Source organism: Neofelis nebulosa, chromosome 7, assembly GCF_028018385.1.
Source record: "Neofelis nebulosa isolate mNeoNeb1 chromosome 7, mNeoNeb1.pri, whole genome shotgun sequence".
NCBI lineage: Eukaryota > Metazoa > Chordata > Mammalia > Carnivora > Felidae > Neofelis > Neofelis nebulosa.
The window spans coordinates 38773195-38793478 of NC_080788.1; the positions used below are offsets into that span (position 1 = coordinate 38773195).

Below are 20284 nucleotides of genomic sequence, written 5' to 3' on the forward strand. Positions count from 1 at the left end.
TACACTGTAGTAATATAATTGCTGTAGTCAAACCAAGATTTTTCAAATGTATGTTGACTGACATGGAACTTTCATTGAGACTCAGGATGTTTGCCTTCTTAGCTGTTGGGCTGGAAAACTCCCAGTTGTTTTGTTTTGTTTTGTTTTATTACCAATGCAACACATGCTCTTGGCAGGAAATGTATGTGGTTTATGGTATTTCATTGTATGAATGTGTCCTAATTTATCCATTTCCCTTTTGGACGCGTAGGCCATGTGCATTTTTTGCTTCTATAAATAGTGAAGCTGTGCATAACCTTACACATCCATCACCTTTGTACGTAACTCCGATTTTAGACTCAGTATGCATTTCTGGAAGTCGAAGTCCTGGGTCAGGGTATTCAAGGGTTTTGATATATGTTGCTGGAAGGCTGGAGGGCAAGGATAGCATTTGAGGTCTTGATCAGTTCAGCATATTGACTGACACATGAAACAAGCTGAAATGTAGCTGTTGCCTAAAATGTGTTGCACGCTTCTCTCCACAGGTGGCCAAGGCCTTCTGGATGGCAATTGGGGGAGACAGAGATGAAATTGAAGGCCTTTCATCGGATGAAGAACACTAAATTATTTGTGCTAGGGTTTGACTGCCTGGGATCCTTCCCTGCTCCACCCAGTTCTCTTCTGCCGAACTTCCCATCATCGTGGTGGCCACCTGATTTAGTTCTAGGGTCCCCTTAATTTTAGTTCTTACTAGGGGATAGTAGGGGTTTCCTCTCTCAGTATATCTTAAGGGAGTGAGGAGTATCATGACAGCAAGGAGGGAGTTTTTTTCAAATACACTTTTTCTAGGAACGGGAGCGAAACGAGGCTCAGGGGCCTGTGTGATTTGCCCCGGTTGAAGAAGGAGGCCACCACGCCATTCCCAGTCCACCTTTTATGTGGTGTCCTCTGTGGCCACACTCGATTACTACAGGTCAGGAGCTGGTGCCACTTTTCCTCAAGCTTCTGGATTTTCTGCTTTCGGGGAGCTTCCTGCTCCAAGCTTTGTTGCTTTTGATGGGAGGCGAGGAAGCTGCCACAGACTTGATTTGTGCCATAGTGTAGGTGGAGCCAGAGTCCGTGGCCCTCAGGTTAGTCTCTAGCTGAAAAATGCTTCTGGGCACTTCATTGGAAATACAGTGTCTCAGCTCATGCTAGAAACAATGGAAAAAACCAGGGTGAATTCTTAGATTATACTAGATGAGGCAAAACAATCTCATCTACCAAGTTGTTGTGGTGGGGAGGCGGGCGGGGTGGGGGGTGGTGAGACTGAGAAAGAAAGTTAAGGAATTCCCTATCTGGGCCATCGAAACAGCATGTGAATGCATATGGAGGCCTTCACATTAGTATAACCATGAAGAAACTCTTCTTCCTTAGAGCGCTTGAGATGTCAGAGCTGTGCCGTCACACTTTATACCCTCAAAACGAGGTGGCTCCCCCTCTTCTTCTCTGCGAGCCAAACAGGTCGCTGCCCAAAGAGTAACAGTGAGGATGGGCAAGACGGGAAGGGATGTGAAAGGTCAGGCAACGAATACCCGAGTACCTTGTGTTACTTCCTGGGCTGAGGGGGTCAACCCTAGGGGAGTTGCTCACCAAAGGGAACCAACCTCTCCAAGGAAGAGCGGGAAGTACAGCAAATATTCCCATTTCTGTTTTTGTAGACACTTTGTAAATGCATGCCACTAACCTTGACCGCGGCGGTGACCGCCACGGTTCTAGACTGGCGCGTGGCTGGCCGCTGCCGACACAGAGGCCGAGAACTGCTTCTGGCCTAGTGTGGACTGTGAACTCCTTAGGTCACCAGCAGAAACAAGTTTCAGACCCCTCTGTGCACCGCCTTGTAAGCGCTGCAGGAGGAGTGGCGGAAGGAGTGAAATGCTCCAGGTTCTGGGCCAGGGCAGCCACAGAGGGGAAGGTTTCAGTGACAGGAGCGGTCAGGGAAGAGCCATCACGGGCAACACTGGCAGTTTTCTTGCTTGGTGACTTTTTTTTTTTTTTTTTTTTTTAAACTATTCTGAAGGTCTCTGAGACTCTAATTGATCACCATTCCATCAATGTTTCTTTGATGTGACTGCATTAGCTACTAAGAATGTAAGGGAAGTTGGCTCTGGGGTTGCAAAATGAAAGGCAGAATGGTTTTCTTAAAACGTGAAGGGTTCCAGAAAATACATCAGGTCATGTGGTTAGGGAAGACAGACTAGAAAAAGCCGTGAATGTGATTTTGTGGATTAAACAAAGCCAGGTGATTAAAATATCATTTATTTATAAAGTCTGCCAATGTGTATTATGATTTTGTTGTTTTTTAGTAGGCCATATGTTGGGGGAAGCCTTACTTCAGATTGGGCATAAATAGTGAATAACTGGAGAGTCTGCCAAACTCATAATACGTGGAATCTACCTCGCGTATGTATAATATCAACTCACCTTTTCAAGACCTCAGCTTTCTGGGGCTGTTGGCCCCTTCCAGGGCACACGGGGATAAAAGTATCCAGTGGTTTCTAAAGGCTCACGTTAACTGTGATCACGAACTGGGGCACCTGGGTGGCTTAGTTGGTTAAACGTCCGACTTTGGCTCAGGTCATGATCTTGCAGTTTGTGGATTCGAGCCCCGCATTGGGCTCTGTGCTGACAGTTCAGAGCCTGGAGCCTGCTTTGGATTCTGTGTCTCCCTCTCTCTGCCCCTCCCCTGCTCACATTCTCTCTCCCTCAAAAGTAAGCATTTAAAAAAAAAAAAAAAAAAAGTGATCATAAGCTAATAGTGCAGTGAAAGTTGCAGTCAACCTGACATGAGCTGTGAACGTGCCAACGCCAGTTACTATGGACTGTCTGTCCGGGAATTAAAGTGAGAGACTCGGCTTTTTTTTTTTTTTTTTTACCTCCAACATTTCTCTATTTGTGTAACACAGAGTTGGGCCCATAGTAGGCCTTTAATTTTGGTTTGGATTCGCGTTTGCTAGTTTGCTGAATATGATCACAACATTTGAAGGTCCATGAGGGTTGGAAGGTAGGGAGAGACAGAAGTAAACTTTTTTTTCCCCCCCTGCAAAAATCATGTGTTATGTAATAATTTTAGAGCGATGAAGACATAGATATTTTTATAATTTTAAAATATGTTATCCTGCCAGAGTATGAGAAGATTGACAGAACCAGTTTGCTTTCTCTCTATTTATAGAACTTGGCCACATCTAATTCAGAGAAGCTAGAGATTCAGGGACGCTAGACTTGGACGGCTGAGTAATATGGGATGCGGTTCAAGGACCATCGAGCATGTCAGGCCGTTAACTGCAAACTCCTCGTAACGCGTGAAAGGTGATATATGGCTAACTTCCTGCTCCCGCGGCGGAGAGGTGGGAGTGAACATCTTCGCTGTGGCTGACCGGATTCCCTTACCTTAGGCCAGTTTCTTAACAATGGCCATCGAGAGAGCACGTGGAGTGCCCCTTGCTCTGCGCCGGCCTGCCATGGAGAAGCAGCCTTAAAAGAATCACTATCTAAGGGTAACATGAGAGCTCCAAGAGCTATTCTGAGCGCCTCCTGATGCAAAGCTAAATTTAGCAAACATGTGTCTAGCGAGGTCAGAGGTTCTGATTCATTGAACGTCCTGATTGACGGAGACAGAGTTGCAGAGAATTCTGTAACGAGTGCAAGTCGTCCTTCACCCCCACCCCAGATTTTAAAGCAGTCAGGCAATTTAGGTATGGCATTCTGTCATTAAAGACCACATCTTACCGGAGGACTCTAGGCAGAGAAAGTGAAAAGTCTGGTCAAGCGTACCACCTTCCTGCAGGACCGGTTAGAAAACACCCAGACGGTCAACTCTCCCAGAATCGGTAGGCCTCGTAAAAGCAGCAGGCTGAGCGTGCAGAGCAAAGTTCACGTTTTGATTTAGATTCCACTCAGGGTTTAGGGTAGCGATCTATCTTTGCGTCTCTGGCATTGAAGCTGTTGCAGAGAAGGTCGTAGAAATGCTCAGTTTCTTATCTTTGGCACCACCTATGTCATAAACATCACGAGTCTTGCTCTTAGTGTAGATGTCTTTATTCTGAGTTTGTGTGTTTGTAGCACTAAAGCCAAGTGCTTCTAGAATAGGAAGAGTCTTGCTCTGTTCTGAGGTGTTTCTCTGACGTGCATGCAGAGCGAGGAATTAACAAGAGGGAACGGCAACGAACGTGGGCCTTTTGTTGGAACACTCCTGAGCCCCGTTCCAGCTTTTAATGATTTGTGGTTCTACCGTGTTTCCTGTTGGAAAAGTATGGATTCAGAACCTGGACCCAGTGACCATTACTGCATCTTTGGAACACAGGTCTGGGAGGAAAAAGATATTTTCCTCCAAAACCCTTTTATATCTGTGTCTATCTGTTGATGGGTTCAAACCCTCTCTCCCCACAAGCACAAATCTGGGAGGCAGTGACAGGTCACATAAAGCTTTTCGTCTTTGCCTCTCCCTTTTCTCTGATCAACCAGGTGGCTTTAGTGCTACAAAAATGTGGACTAAGTGAGGCCCGGGGTAGGAACTTTGTAGAAACAGTTCAGTTTGGGAGAGAGAACCTTCTCTTCATCTGAAGCCCAAGGACACGGTCTGTGCCAATCCAGCCGCTCTGGGGAACTCTCAGGATGTCGCCAGTGGTGAAGTTAGAAGGCTTCAGAGTCAGAGTTGAGGAAGAGCGGCCGTCACCTGTTCCTTTACCCAGGTAAGCGCTGAAGCAGGATTCAGGGTCCGGCCCTGATGGCGCACCTTCTCGGTACCAGGCTCTGCAGGCGTGGCAGAGGCCACAGACTTGGGTAAGGGTGTGGGTTCTCTCTGGGAGCTCATCATCCAGCCCAGGTGATGGGGGCGGGGTGGGGGCCGGGGGGCAAGCGCATCGAGGCCAGGAAAGCTAGAGTGCCGGGCAGCATGTGAAGCGTCGGGACCAGCCTCCACTGCTGTGGGAAGGCGAGCGCAGCGTGGGCTGGGGAGAGCCTATGGTACGTCTCAGAGCAGTCTTTCACGGACGTGAGCCCACAGCGAGTCCCCCGCAGGGCGCCGGCCCAGAGTTTCGGTTCAGCAGGTCCCCAGCGGGGTCTGGGGGAAGGCATTTCGACTGTCCCGTGCGGTACTGATGCTGCCGGCCAGGCCCACACTTGGGAGACCCACGGACTAGAGGAAGTGGTGCTCAGACGGAGCTAGGGGCTAGGGTGGAACTGGAGCCAAAGCGGGAGGGGAGGCGGCAGATTCTTAGGGGGAGCTGCAGCATGAACCAGAGGTACGGGGAGAGAAAGCAAGGGGTTACGTCGGGAAAACCCACACGGTCCAGTGAGAGGAACGGGGCGCACAAGGATGGAGTGAATTTGGAGAAAACCTTGAAATACTACTTGGTGGGACCAGTGCCTACTTGGGAGGTAATCAAGGAGTCCAAGGGGTTTAGCACAGAAAAGACAGGTAACCACAACTGCATTCCTGGGAAATGGCAGCAGTCTTAGCCTAAACGAATCGAGTCGCGCTACCTGCCTGGAGGGCTGTGTTGCGAAGGATTCCGAGGCCGAGAGTGGACCCAGCATGGTGTTTAGTGGTTTTTGCTGTGGATGGAGAAATAGAAGGGTGGTAATTCTGCCGTCTACCCTCCATCTCCGGACGAGGGGGGCACAGGTCAGGAGGATGTTAGAAGAGCTATGAGAAAAGGCAATTACGAACTGCATTTTGGTGGCATCCCTTCAACCATATGTAAGGACTTAGGGCACGGTGGAAGTAGATGGAAAGGATTGCCGAGGTAGAATCTGCTAGCTGTGGGCACTAATTGATTTATTCAGCAAAAATCGGTGGCCCAACGAAGCCAGGGATACAAGAATAAGATGTAAATGCTGCCCTCAAGGAACTCAGAGCCTCGAGGGGAGGACAAACACAATTACCACTCAGTTGGGAAGTCTGGCGATAGATTTGCGAATGGCTTCCCGGAGGAGGGGTCTGACCTGAGTCTCAGCATTCGTGAAAGTTCTCCAGGTGACCTGCGGGTGTGTTAGGCACAGGGGCAGGGAGCGCAGACTTGAGAAGAGGGCTTGTCATCATGGAGAGGAGTGTGCTGTGTAAGGAACACCACCTGTTTGTCCCTGGGCTGCCGGCTGTACCAGCGAGCCGTGACAGCTAGATAGGGGTCGAGTGACAAGAGTCCGGTGGCCCGTGATAAAGGCTTTGGAGTTTACGCGGTGGACTGGAGGGCTCAAGTCACGTGGGTCACAGGGCCGCGCGTGGAAGATGCGTTTCCGGGAAAGCAGGCAAGAGGCCAGGAGCCGTTGGGAAGCTAGTGCTGCTGTCCGGGTGCTAAGGACCTCACGTACTGGGCACGGCCAAACAGGGCTGCTAGGGCGTGCGGGGTGTTGGTGACTTCTGGGGCTGGAGGCCAGAGGGGAGGGAGGCCGTGTAATGAGGGCGGTGAGAATTCCATGTTTCCAGTTGCGAGGGTGAGGTACTTGCGGCACCCCCGAGCACCGGTAGCCAGCAGGCCGTTGGACGCAAGTCCGAAGCCTGGGATTGACGTCTGGGCTAGAAATACTGATTTGGGAGTCATTAGCGTTAATGTGGCTTGCAATCGTGTGGGGAGATGAGGTCACTCAGGAAGGAATGTCGAGAGTGCATCCAGTGGTCTGGGAACACCAACCCGGAAGAAGTGGGCGCAGGCCCAAGAAAAAGAGGACACGGTGTGAGGGCCGAGGAGAGCCAGGACGTCCGGGCAGTAGGGCCTTTACAAAAGGGAGGCTTGGTCAGCGGGGGGTGGAGAGCACAGGGGAGAGCTGCATCAAGCCGTTCAGGACTCGGGAGGATGGGGGAGAGGGACCCGGGAGAGGCTGCTGCTAAAAACGGGGTGTGCGGAGGGCGCCGGAAGAGGATTTGGGTTGGGGCCGTTGTTCGGAGCCCACTTGCGAGGCAGCTGGAATTTAAAGTTATGGTTCTGAAGGAACAGTTTGGGTTAGAGGTGGGATTGGAGTCATCTGCCGAGAAAGAGAGGCTAAAACCACGGGGAAGACAGGGGCAGGAGTGCAGAACTAGTAATTTTGAAGGTAGGAGTTGATGTGGTTCGTGGAGGGGCCGCACCTGTGAAACTGGCCTGTCTCCTGGTAGGGGAGGTGTTTGGGGAGTTCCTCAGAAGATGCTGTAGAAGCGGCCGGCTCAAGGATTACTCGAGCCCCAGGCCATCGCCTCCCCGCCCAAACTGTTCATTTTAATCCTGTTACTTAATCCACGTCATTCGGGGCCCGTGTTAAGAGTCAACCGAGTCTTTCCGTCCGTCCTGGGGAGTTTCGAATTTAAAATGCATTTGCGCAGGCGCTGACCGAGTCCTCAGAGCTGGAAGGGGTGAAAACCTTTATGAACCTAAAACTACCTCCATGCCTGGGGGAGGATTCATCTGGTGGCATCTAGGCCTTCCGAGTACAGAGGAAATGAGGGCCAGGTACCAACGCAGCGATCGGACCGTATGCTCCTTAGGTGTGGGAAGCAGGGTTGGCTGGGCCAACCCAGGGGCTCCTGCTGGCCCTGCACGTACGTCACCCTCGGTGCGTGGAGGAGGGCCACCAGGGAGCACGAGAGGCTTTGGCAGAAAGAAGGGGGGCTGGAGCCATTGTTGACGTTGGAGGGCTCGCTTTCAAATCTTTTCCCCACCCTGCAAGAATGAGACAGAGCTCCTGGCATGGGAGCTTTTCGATGAAAAGTTTATTAGAAGGGTACTTACAGGGGAAAGAGAGGACACAGATCTTTAACAAGAGGGGTACAATGCTTAAACAGGTGCTCTGCTCTTAAGATACAAAAGTTAGAAAAATCTAAAACACTATAAATACATACATGCTTTTTACAAAGGTATTAAAAGGTCAGGCTGGCTGAGAAGTGAAGGTAATCACAGCCTCCCCGCTCTGTCCCCCCACCCTGATACACCCCACCAGAGTCCAGGACCGCCTCGACACAGCAGCAGGGAGGGGGCTCTGGCTCTAACCCTCTGCGTCAAGCTCTCACCACCCCAAAGGGCCTGGAGGGGACCCAGGGATCAGGATCGCTGCCTTGCCTGTGGCCTGCCCGGGGGTGGGGGGAGACGGTCGGTTCGGGAGGCTGAGCCGCTGGGCCCCCGACTCTTCCCAGCCACAGTCAGTCCTTGGGAGGAGAGACCTTTCCAACTTATTTCAAAAAATTAAATAGTTCTCGGTCTTGAATGGTTTTAAGAAATTATTACATAAATATAAAAACACCAGAATGCTAGAGTGTACATTATACTTCAGCATAACAAAAAGTTACAGAATCACTGAGAGCATTGCTCAATCCAGTTTACACAATAGGCGAGTTTACGTGATAGCTGTGTTTCTGAAAAGTCCTTTCCCCACTGACTGCCACCCCTCCACCAGAGATGCCTCCTTGTCATGTGGGAACCATATCCCCTTGTGTCTTTTTTGCTTTTGCTTTCCCACCCTCTTGAGAAGTAGCTGATATTCCTCAAAAGGATGATCTAGAAGGGAACATTCATGACACAAAAAGAAAAATGGTACGCCGCAGCTGTGTTGAGGTTTTCTTCTAGTAAAGCGAGGACAGATACAGATTTGGGGGAAAACTCCCCACTCTGCCACTTAAAGTCCCACAGAGTCCAGAACTCAACTCATGCCCGCTCTTGGTACCAGTAACCCCCTTGGAAACAGTCCCCTGATTCCTTTTCCTCCCTCTCCTTTTAAGGACTTCAGAGAGCGGCCCGGGGCGAGACCTGGCCCTACGGAGACCTTCCCGGAGCGTCAGAAAGGGCAGCTTGGGGCTAAGGATGAAACCCTATCTGCCTTCTGCCCAGACTACGTACATGCATGCACATACTACCTAAAGAAAGCCTTTTCCTGCGCTCTGAGTAAAAGCACTTAGCCCTGGAATATGTCCAAGCACTAGGAAGCCAAGGGAAGATGGAGAAAAAAAACTAAGCACAAGGTAACATGCTACAGCTCATTCCAATACGTTAATGATTTAAAAAAAATTATCACCACGGTCAAAAAAAAAAAAAAAAAAAAAAAAAGACAACATCAGGATGACGGGAAAGTCTGCCAGCAGCCTTGCCCTCGTGTGTGCTTCCTAAGAGTCAAAGTCCCCGCTCCTGACTCTAGGCTCGTCTCAAAATGTCAGATCGTCTACAGCCTGCCAGGAAAGTGGCCAACTGAGATGATGTTCCAGCACAGGCCTGTAACCCGAACCTGCTGGGGCAGCTACCTACTGTTTGCTTGTGCTGGAAGGACCAAAGTTACTAAATAAAGTTAGGAACGGGGGTGGGGGAGGAAAGGGAAGAGAACGGACGTTGGCTCTGGGGGTCTGGGGTGCAGCCGAGGATCTCCACCCCGGTGCTGGTGGCTTGGGTTAGCGGCAGCACGAGCCACAAGGTGAAGACAACTTGGAGGGGAGCCCAGACACCTACGCTTAAACCTGCCCTCCACCCCCACTAGACTGCCCTGTTTTCTCTTGCCCCCCTTCAACTGTCCTTTAAAAAGATTTTAACATGTAAATGCCATTCAGACAACGGGTTTTTCAAATTCAGAAAACAAGCTTTGTGACTTAAAGGAAGGACGCTAATATTACACAAGCCCAAAGCACCTAGGCAGCCTCTGTGACGGGAAGGGTCTTCACCTCTGGGTAGGACTGAATTTCGTCCAGAGGGGGACTTACCTACATTTTCCTCTCACATCCTCCTCCAAGGAGCAGTCTATAAAGAAGAGGGGCCGAGTGAGCTTTTGGAGAAACACAAAACTAAAACTTCATGCCTCCTAAAAGTAGCCTTCAGCTCTGAACATCATGGGTTGTAAGACCCCGTCCATGCATAGCCACTGGGTCGCCGAGGTTGTGCTGTACCTGAAGCTAGTTCCCGAGTAACTGGAGGACAGCTGTGTGCCATAGGAAGTCCTCAGAGGGTCATGGAGCAGGTGGAGAACTCAGGCCCTCGGGAGCCGCCGCCCTGGCTCTTAGGAAGGCCACGATTGCACCAGCAGAGGCCAAAATGGGATATTCCACACCACGAGTCTCAGACCTGACCCGGAGCGTGAATGCACATCCCGGAGGTTCAGAGCTTCCTGGAAGAAGCAGTCCACAGATCATTGCACAGCAGGAAAACTTCGGACCTGCAGTATTTGACCCTCTCAGGTCGACAGGGGTTTTGTGTGGTCTCTGGGTTCTGTGTCAACAAGCCCCGGGAAAAGCCAAGCGTAGGTCTGGCAAGGTGCTCCTCCCATCTCTTCCTGTGTCCTCAGGGAGCTTGGACAGCAGCTCTCCTACCTGGAAACCATAAGGCTAGAGCTGCAGAGGCATGAGGATCCTGCCGGGGAGGCACCAGGAAGCCCCCAACATCTCCGTAAGGCATCAGAAATGTCATCACATTTGAGGTTTTTACCTGCCAGAAGTATACACTTTCTCCCCTTCACCTGGAAGAAGACAGGACTTCCATAGGAAATCCCTTCACTTTTCCTGGTAGGAATCCATGCAAAAATACGGGATAAGTCATTTCATACAAAAACAGCAACAAGGAATAAAGTACCAATTGCACGTGGCAATTCTGTCTGCTGGATTCTGCAAAAGGCCAGTAAAAAGGGAGAGTTTTTTTTTTTTTTTTCCAGTTGCAATAATTTATAACCATTTTCTCACTAATTGCCACTGGGAACAGTACTTATTATACAATATAGCTGCTATAGTCGTCACTGATGATCCTCTACTGTGAGCTAGATAATCTTACATCCCAGGGGGAGGATGGCAGGCCTCGGTGCACCAAGCCTGCAGTTTTCAAAGGTGTAAAACAAAAAGAAGAAAAAAGAAAAAACAATTTTAATAGCCCTTTTCATTTGCCTGTGTTGGCCTGAGATTTTTCCCTTCTGGTGAATTTGCTTCTGTTAATTTCAGTTTCCAAAAGTGCTGCTGGCAGGTGTCTTTCTCAACAAAACCTGGAACAGCTTCACCTTGAGAGAGAGGTTGCTGGGCCCCACGCTGGTTTCCCAGTCAGTGTGCCAACCAGGATTTTTTCTTTTTTAATATAAAATAAACATTTAAACGAGCATACGATAAAGCTCATTTAATTAGCGCAACTGACTACGTAAACCGAGATAGCCGGATGCATAAGGATAGCAAGCGAGCTCTTACAGATGACTGGAGACCCACGCTCAAACACTGCGATGCGACCGCTGCCTCCTGCTTTGTGTGAGCACTTTGTGTAATTCACATCTCTGAGATCAACGCGAGAAGATGTTCTATACATTGCAGAAGCCCCGGCAGATCTCCCACCCGTTCAAAGTGAGAAAGGGCAAATTTGAGAGAGGAGGTGTCTCACCAGCTTTCCCCACTGTGCCTGTGTGCATGCTCTGAACACACCGGCTCACACGTATCCGTCCGCTCGGAGAGGAGAGGAGACAGACGAGCCCCCTCCCCGCCACAAGTCAGTCCAGCTCCCGGGGTGCGGGGTCTGCCGGAGTGCTGGAGCTCAGGAAGGCTCAGTTGAAGCCTTTGTTAAAAGTGCCAGAGGGCCAGGCGTGAGGTTTGCTCGTGGCCCTGCAGGCTCTACTCTACCTAGAACACCCAAGGTGAGTTTCCCACTCCAGTCCGGAAACGAGGGCCATTTCCCGTTGGACAGTGACATCCTAGATTGCGGTCATTGAAACAGAAGGAGGCTGGGAGGAGGGGGCAGGTGGTGAAATACTACCTGTTTGCTCAAGCCACCAGAGCAGAAGCCATTTCTTGCCCTCCAAACTGGGGCCAAAGGGCAAATGTGTTCAGCAGACACAGCTGTTCCTAAGATCCATCTCTGGGTTTGCTTTTGTGTTTTGGAAAACAGGCTGGTGCCGCCTTGATTGAGGGAGAAAAACTTCTTCATTGACAATAGTGAGTTGAGTTCCAATTTTCTCCACGTCCTACACGGCCTTCTTCCCCCAAGCCCGTCCCTTCCCACCCTCCCCCTTCACACCCAATGTCTCTAAGACACACTGGAACAGCGGATGCTTGGGGAGCCCATCTGGGTGAGGACCTTGTCAAGCCACTGCAACGGCCCATTCAGGTGCAGCTCAATCCAGCAGGGGGTGCTGGTCACTGTCTGTCTCCTGCAAGACACAGAGAAAGGGGTGGGGTGGCAGATGTCAAAATTGTCCGGAAAGACACACATACAAGTCAAAACACCGCTGCCTGCTTTCATGAGAGTCTTCCTCCCAAAGCCAGAGACCTATCCAAGGCACCTTGCTAGACCCTGCCCTAGAGGAGATCCCACTAACTGTTATTGGAGACGGCCAAGCCATACTCCTCCAGCCAGGAAGAGCCTTGAGTAAATCAGGTTCTCTTGCTGGGAAGGGAGGTAGCCCTTCAAGGGTTAAACGTGTAAGGCAAATTTTAGGGTATCGCACTTGCCCACCTCTGCCTGTGTCAGCCCCCCGGCCGCCCGGTGAAAAACTTCCAGCCTGAGCAAAGGTCTCCCTCGGTCCCATCTGTCCCGAACGGGCACCCCTGGGCCCCAGCAGGCCACGATGACGCGTGTCTGTCTGATCGAGGGGTGTTTTTCGCAAGGCGCCGACAGAGTCCACAGGCCATCAGTTCCCAATGTGCTGATATAATTCCCATCTATGGACTTATTTTGGAAAATCTTACGAGCAGAGCGAGCCATGGAACAATTACTGGAAAAAACCAAGGCACACCACACGTTTCGTTTCCCCAAAGCACTTTGTCTAAATTCAGGCTGGTTGATGACGCAGCCCGCAGGCGAGCTCCCAACAGCCTCCAGTGAGCAAAGGCTATCTTGCTGAGGCCGGAGGTGCGGGTGCCAGCTGGAGGTGAGAGGCCTGGGCCCTGGGCCCTCCCTGCTTTTGGTCATCTTACAGGATGGATGAAACCTTACTCTTTGGCCCGAGAGGCAGGAGGAGGGCAAGACCGTTCTGGGAAGGGGCCGCACCCGCCTGTTAGGCTGCTCCTCAGGGCTGCCAGGTGGCGGTGATGCGGAGGGCCGTACAGGACCGGGTGTGCTGGCAGTACGTCTCGCCTGGTGACACAGTGTCCCCCGGGAACGGCTTCCTCCGCCACCAAGGGGCCTCTTCCCCGCACTCGGGGCAGGGGAGCCATAGTGCCGTGCTAGGCAGACGGCTGCTAGCCTAAGGCCACCACCCTCCTTGCCCGGCCGACGCTTCACCTGAGTAGAGGTGGAGAGATGGGCCTGTGGATGCTGAGGTGCCTGTCTGACCTACGGTGCCTGAGCGTGGTCCTTTGGACGCACGTGTGGGTGTAGGAGGGAGTGAAAGCACCTCCTGTGGGCTCTCTCCCACTGGCAGCCGTCTAAGTATCTCCCTCCCCCACTAAAAAATTATTCCTTTTATAACCCTTCATCCTTGTTCCGTAAATGGTTTCAGCCAGGGCTGAGAGGTGGGCTAAAATCTCTCTTCGGGCTGGGTCTTCGGGCCTTGGCTAGTCTCCTTAGGCTGTCATAACTGGGCCGTAAGTTCTGCTGAGAGGCCCGACCACTTGGGTTGCTCAATTGGTCACTCATCCTGGGTTTCACAGAGACCCCACGGACCAAGGTGCTGTGCTCCCTGGCACTATGGGGCAGACACAGGCAACAGCAGCTAAAATACGGTAAATGGAAGAAGATTTTACGGACCGGCATCCTCTAACGAGGATCTGACTTTCCATAAGTCATGCTCATCTGGATTTCATTATAAACGGTGGCACAGAGCCAATATTGAAATGGGTTTGGCCGGGGTGCACAATGACTACAAAACAAAATGGATTCCAAACATCTGGAAAAATGAAGAGAAGGGGGGAGTCACTTGCAAGGCACTGGCCCCAGCTGACGTGTGGGCACCTCTGCGTCTGCCGGGGAAGCCGGGGGCTGGGCAGGGGCAGCGCAGGGCAGGAGGGGCACACAGCCCCGGCACACACCTCCCGTCTAGGCGGAGCAAGAAAAGGGATAGGATTCTCTAAACCCAAGCCAGGATGGTGTGACAGATTCGATAGAGCAGATCAGGTAGAACCGACCAGTGCCATGTTTAAAGCAATATCTGAAATTCTGAAAGAAAAAAAAAAAATCATTTCTTTTCTGAACAAGTAAACTATGTTCCTTTCTGACTTCCCACATCTCTTCTCCTATCTGCTTCTCAAATTTTAATACCCTAGATCCTCAGGGTCCCTCGAGTCAAAGGCGGAGCCCCAGAGGAGGGAAGGAGGGGAGGACGACTTAACTCCCTGGAAAGGGTGGTCCTAAAACCGTCTGCCCCAAACGCACAATGAGGAAGAAGCCACGAGGCCCGGCTCTGGGCTCCGCCTTTCCACTAACAATGTGACCTCAGGCAAGCCACTTTCCCTGCCTAGGCTTTCGTCCCCTCATCCGTGCGCCGGGGGTGATGCCAGCATCCCCACCCAGGGTTGTGGTGAGGAGGAAACGGAACGTGTAGTCGCAGCACCGGGCGAACAGAGCCCAGCTCCTCCTCATCCTTGGTCTCTGGTCTCTGGGGCGAGGGCCAGCCTAGCCCTGCCGTCTGAGTCTCCCGCAGCCGGGCCCCCGTGACGCGTGCCCCCGACCTGACCTGTACTCTGCTCCCCAGCCTTTGACGAAGCTCATGCGGATGGTGCACATCCGGGTCAGCTGGTAGACCGCCTCGAAGCCCTGGTTGACAGACTGAGCCAGGAGGGCGGCAAACTCCTGGTTGTTGAAGATCTTCAGGTTGCATCCTGCCGAGAGAGGGAAAACAGTGCTCGTGGGGACGAAGCACATCTGTGTCCCGTGCCCCCCACGCCTGGCGAAAGCCACCCCCCGGGTCATCCAGACGGTGGAACTCACACGGCCGAAGTGTGACAGGGCGGCCATTCCACGCGCCAGCCGCACACTCCACACCGTGCTAGGGATAGGCCGACTTGGTCCTTGGCCTCGAAGCCATCCCCACCTCAGTGGGGAGGTGCAGCTGACCCGTGGGGCTGGGTGAAACCCTGGCCTGTAGGCTCCAGCTCCGAGAGCCACGGAACGCTGAGGAAGACCGTAAAGCGGGCCACCAAGAACAAGAGAGATGGCCTAGTAGAGGTGGGCCTCGCCCTGGGCAAAAGGGCCAAGGCAGGAAGCCAGGGACCAGAGACCCAAGGGACCCAAGCCAGAATATCCATGGCTGCGTGGGTCACGGCCGAGCACCCGGGGAAGGGGAGGCCGTGACAGGAGTGTAGGCCAGATGAAAGGCCGCCAACAGAGGGGCCCAGGTTCCACCCAGGCTTCCCTAGTGAGTCCACCCGGGGCCAGGAAGGAACAAGAGATCCGGGCCGCATTTTGGCCTTTGGGCACATGGCTGGGTCAGAGTGACATCGGCAGCGAAGTGAGGATGTGTGTCTAACCCTCCAGGCAGTAAAACCAGAGACAGGCACGAATGAAGTTTATAATAAATCTCCGGAGGTCCTACCACCTGAGTGCCTGGAATGTGTCAGAAAAATAAAGACAACAGCAACATGCTAGAAAAGCCCAAAAGGTGAGCTAAGGTGACATTTATTAGCAGGGCAACACTGGGCACCTAATTTTGCTGTATGACTCTGGGCTGGTCACTTTCTTGTCATAAGCCCGTGTCTCTGAGAGGCTGGCCACGGAGGTCCTCCATGAGCCAACAAACCCCACCACAGCCAACTCAGCCCTCACCAAAAAGATGGGAGGAGGGTTGGGGAAAGGAATGACCACAATGCCACGAACATGACGGACCTTTCTGTTCTCGTTTTTTCTCCAAGGAGATGTGTGGGGACACAGGGCAGAAAGTGGGTTTTGGCTCCCAGCTGAGCCAAGAAGCAGAGGAGCACCAGGCTCGGGAGTCACACAGTTCTAGCCTCATCCTGGCTCAGCCACTTACTAGCTGTGCCTTTGGTCAGGTGGCTTGACCTCTCTGAACTTGTCTCCTAAGGAGCCAGAATGATTAGAAAGGACTAAGAGCAAAGATATAAATGTATTCTGGGAACACAACCACACAATGCCCTGGAAATGTAGAGTACTGTTATTTCAGACCTGCATTCTTTTTTTTTTTTTTTTTTTTAGGTTTGTTTTGAGCAAAGTGGGGGAGGGGCAAAGAAAGAGGGAGACAGAGGATCTGAAGCAGGCTCTGCCCTGTCAGCACAGAGCCTGGCATGGGGCTCAAAGCCATGAAACTGTGAGATCGCGGCCTGAGCCGAAATCAAGAGTCAGACACTTAACCGACTGAGCCACCCAGACCTCCTGGCATTCTTAAGCGGACATTGCCCAAAACCCATCGCTCCGCTATCATCTGCTGCCTTGCAGACAGGAAGACATATGCCACACATGTGCCATACACGGGACTAGCCAGTCACAGTCTGCCTTCTGCCAGCAGCAAGCCCAGGGACTGCGTGCCTGTGAGCAGGGCCCTCTGGCCGGGACGCTCAGCCTTGGTTTCCTAACTCAAGAAGCCCTGATGGGTCGGTCTTCCTCGGGTGTTGCTGCACAGCCACGGCCCCTCGCAAGCCATCCCCTGGGGTGCCGCCTTTCTTGGAGCATAGGTGGGAGTCGTCAACACCCCCCACCCCCGCCCCGTCAGCGGGGTTTTCAGCCCCACTCAGAAAACCCTCAAGCGTTCCAGAGAATAAAAGTAAAACTTTGTCATGACCGCCTTCTGTGGTCTGGTCCCATCATACTTTCTAAACATTTCCTGTCTCTTATGTGGCCTCTCCTCCAGCCAGGGTACCATCCATATGTGCCTTACTGTCCGTTGCCTCTGGGCTTTTGTTCCCTCCGCCTGGAATGCCCTCACGGTCCCCACCACCCCTTTGTCTACTCAGCCTTCAACGCCTGAATGCCTTCTCCATGAAGCTCTCCCCAGTCCATCTCAGCAGTTAAATGAGTTTCTGCCATGGGGCGCCTGGGTGGGTCAGTCGGTTCAGCGTGTGACATAGGCTCAGGTCATGATCTCACAGTCCGTGGGTCCGTGCCTGGCACTGTGCTGACAGAGCCTGGAGCCTGCTTCAGATTCTGTGTCTCCCTCTCTCTCTCTGTCCCTCCCCTGCTCCCATTCTGTCTCTCTCCCTCTCTCTCAAAAATAAACATTAAAAGAAAATTTAAATGAGTCCCCCCCCCCCCCCGCCGACCCCCCGGATCCAGGAGCACCTTATCTGAGCTGCTGCTTTGGTGCTTAGCACCCTTCCTTGTATTAAACTCATTTGTGTCTTTGACTTACATACTCAGCTGGTCTTTTAAGGTCTGTGGGGACAGCAGCAGGGCCTCCTGCACCCCTCCGTCTCCCCCAAGCACCTGGCACCGTGCCCACATGCTGTGTGAGTTTGTGCAATGAAAGAAGAAAGCGTAATGCCCGAGCATCTGTGCGCACGAGGCAACAAGCAGGTACCCACAGATCAGAGGCAGATCCGTCAGATGCTGCGTCTGCTCCTTGGAGGGTCAAGGAGAGCACAGCAAGATCGGAAGCCACAGAGAACACCCCAGCGAGGCACCTCCGGGCTGGCAACGCAAAAAGCGAGGAGGAGACAAGGTAAGAAAGCAGAAACCTCTCCCAGGCACGCACCGGGGCTAGAGAGAGGCATCGGGGCAGGGCAGGGGTGAGAGCTCTTACCTGGCGGGATCTTGCAGACGGTGGCTGGGTGCCAGCCGTAGCGCTGGTTACAGTTGGGAGACTGGACAAAAATGGCGCTGTCACTGAGGCACTCGGCGAAGACCTCCCCTCCGATGTAGTACAGCCGCACGCCTCGCCCTACAGAGATGTGGGTCAGGCCGGCCCAGCGTCTGGCCCCAGGGCCGGCTGAGGCCAGCCGAGGAGGCAGAGCTGAGCCGATGCTCGGAGGGGCTGCCTCTCCGCCAGCCTCACCAGACAAACAGGACCCAGAGCCCAAGCCTAAACCCACACACGGGAAAACAAGGGTTCCTGAAGCTAGAGGACGGAGATGACCAGGGGCGAGGGCAGGGGTAAGTCTCAACGACGGCCTCTGCCACGGACTAGCCATGGGCCTCCATCCAGTTACTCACGCTCTGAGCCTCAGTTTCTTCGTCTGAAAGATGGGGTAACAGTAATACCTACCTCCCAGGGCGGTTGTGCCACCCACACTAAGCGCCCGCTAAGTACGAGCTGTTACTACGGCTACTGCTACACAAATTCACTCAGCAGACCTGCAGAGCTCCTCCTGAGGCAGCAGACCTCGCAGGCGCCCTGCTTTACAGGGATGGCTTCGTGCCCCCTCCTGTACCTTTCCCTCCCCAGTGCATTTTTCTGAAACATACCATAGGTTTATATCATTCACTTTTCCTTCATCTCTTAAATCCATTCCAGATGGACAGGAATTATTTTTAAATTGCCTCTGCAATTCGAGCAAGCAGTTACGTAAATGCTCTGACAATGAGCTCTCCTCTCAGCCAGGGATGTTCTCCTCTGCAGCACGGGAAGGCCTCTGTTGCTGCTTCTGGGGAAGAGGCCCAGAGGGCTGGAAAACGGAGCCAGGGTTTACGGGCACGACGTCAAGTGGGATAGAAACCAGGGGGCCACTGGGTGTTCTCCCCGCCTCCTCCTCCCACTACTGCCGCACCCCCATTTCTTCTTGGTTTGGTGCTGCAAGACTTGGTGTCGCAAATATGCGGGGTGCTGGCCGAGTCAGAGTCCGTAAGGAGGGAAGGAGGGGCCACGGTGTTAGGTCAGTCAAGGTCACGGGCAGAGATGGGGAGACCCCGACCAAAACAACGGAAATGTGTTTTGTTTTGGCAAATTTTTGAAATATTAGTTTTAAAAATACAGGAAAGTAGGGGCGCCTGGGTGGCTCAGTCAGTTAAGCATCCGACTTTGGCTCAGGTCATGATCTCACGGTTTGTGGGTTCAAGCCCCGCATCGGGCTCTGGGCAGACAGCTCATAGCCTGGAACCTGCTTCGGATTCTGTGTCTCCCTCTCTCTCTGCCTCTTCCCCACTCACACACATTCTCTCTCTCAAAAATAAGATGTTATTTTTTTTTAAATAGAGAAAAGTATAAAGAGAATAAGTAAACAATGATGTATGCCTCCCAGGATGAGTATCTTTTTCAAAGTAAAACACATGGGGAGGCTGTCTGGGAAGGATGTGGGCTCAGTGGCAGGGGACTGTTTGTCACTGGCTGTGTCACACTCACTGTGTAGCCTCTGCAAGGCTCTGCTCTTCCTTGGGCATCAGGTTATTGCCTGGAAAATGAGCACATGGGCCCACACCTATGGCTTCCAAACTTTTCTTAACCATAAAATCCTCTCTTCAAATGAAATCTTCTGTGAAAGCCCAAGATACAATACAGACAAGATCAAGGGTGCTCCGGTTGACTTAGGACCAGACCCCCTGCCACCCTACCCTAGCCCTGGAGCCTGTCTGCCAACCCCGGGGGCTCTGGACTGAGACTACCCTAATATACCATCTCCATGGACTTCTGAGTGACTCGGGGTCACAGAATTACAAATATCCTTAGCATGATAATTTTATGAGCAAACCAAGGGGCATACACACGCCTTCTTCCTCTAGAAACCGTCTTTTATTATGTTCTGGGTGTTCGAAGGCAGAATATCAGCACCAGTGTTGTTCTGGTGGCCCAGAATAATCATATGGGAAATGAACAAAGAAAAGCTCACTCCCATCCAGACTGACCCCATCTACCTATCCAACGATCACGAGGTACGTTTATGAAGAGGGTTGCAGATGCGCCCTTCTCATAGATTCCCCATTCTTGCCCCCTCCCTTAAGTGAATGCTTTCCTCTGTGGCTTTCACATTTTCAGACATAATCTGTGTCTCTGAATGGGAATGACCAAACACCGGGAACTCTTCCCGTCTGGCCCCTAAACAAAGCCATACAGAGTTTGGGGGCGGGCTGGGGGATCGCATCCTCTCCAGGCTCCCCGGAGGTGCGGCACAGTGCCGGTTGGTGGCTTCTGCACTGTGGCTGCTGGGGCCACGGCGGGGGTCGGCGGGGAAACGTGGCATCCTTACCGATATGCCTCCGTGTGAGCTCCACAGCCGCGTTCCTGTTGACATTGGAGAGCAGCCCCAGGCAGAAGCGCTCCGAGTTGGAGGGGTCGGTGAAGCCGTCCACGGTCATGGAGGGCTGGGAGGCGTGGAAGGTCTCCCCGACGCGCTGGTTCAGCTCGTAGTAGGAAATGGAGCACCAGAAGGCTGGCTCGCAGTAGGTGACAGGCTGCAGGTCTGGGAAGACACATCAGGCGACTGGGTCAGGGGCCCCCGGGTCGCACACTCCTCAGCGAGGTCCCCTGGGTGCTCCGTAAGACTGTTTCTCTGCCTCTCAGAGCGTGTTACAATCCTCTGCCCTTGTGCCTTGTAGGA

The 20284-nt window shown here is 52.5% G+C and overlaps 2 protein-coding genes across 6 annotated transcripts in view; one reads left to right on the top strand and one right to left on the bottom strand.

Moving 5' to 3' along the window:
* The window catches only part of AAGAB (alpha and gamma adaptin binding protein), a 115354-nt gene extending 113064 nt beyond the window's left edge, over nt 1-2290 (top strand). For both annotated transcript variants that reach the window (XM_058740645.1, XM_058740643.1), the window contains one exon: nt 525-2290. In XM_058740645.1, coding sequence (XP_058596628.1) covers nt 525-602 — 78 coding nt within the window. In that variant the 3' untranslated portion in view covers nt 603-2290. The remainder of the gene's footprint in view (nt 1-524) is intronic.
* Nucleotides 2291-7684: 5394 nt separating this feature from the next.
* The window catches only part of SMAD3 (SMAD family member 3), a 120526-nt gene continuing 107926 nt past the window's right edge, over nt 7685-20284 (bottom strand). For 3 of the 4 annotated variants that reach the window (XM_058740639.1, XM_058740642.1, XM_058740640.1), the window contains exons 6-9: nt 19934-20146; nt 17557-17694; nt 14542-14686; nt 7685-12078 (exon numbers count right to left, since the gene is read on the bottom strand). In XM_058740639.1, coding sequence (XP_058596622.1) covers nt 11955-12078; nt 14542-14686; nt 17557-17694; nt 19934-20146 — 620 coding nt within the window. In that variant the 3' untranslated portion in view covers nt 7685-11954. The remainder of the gene's footprint in view (nt 12079-14541; nt 14687-17556; nt 17695-19933; nt 20147-20284) is intronic. The other variant, XR_009264881.1, reaches the window with a different exon arrangement.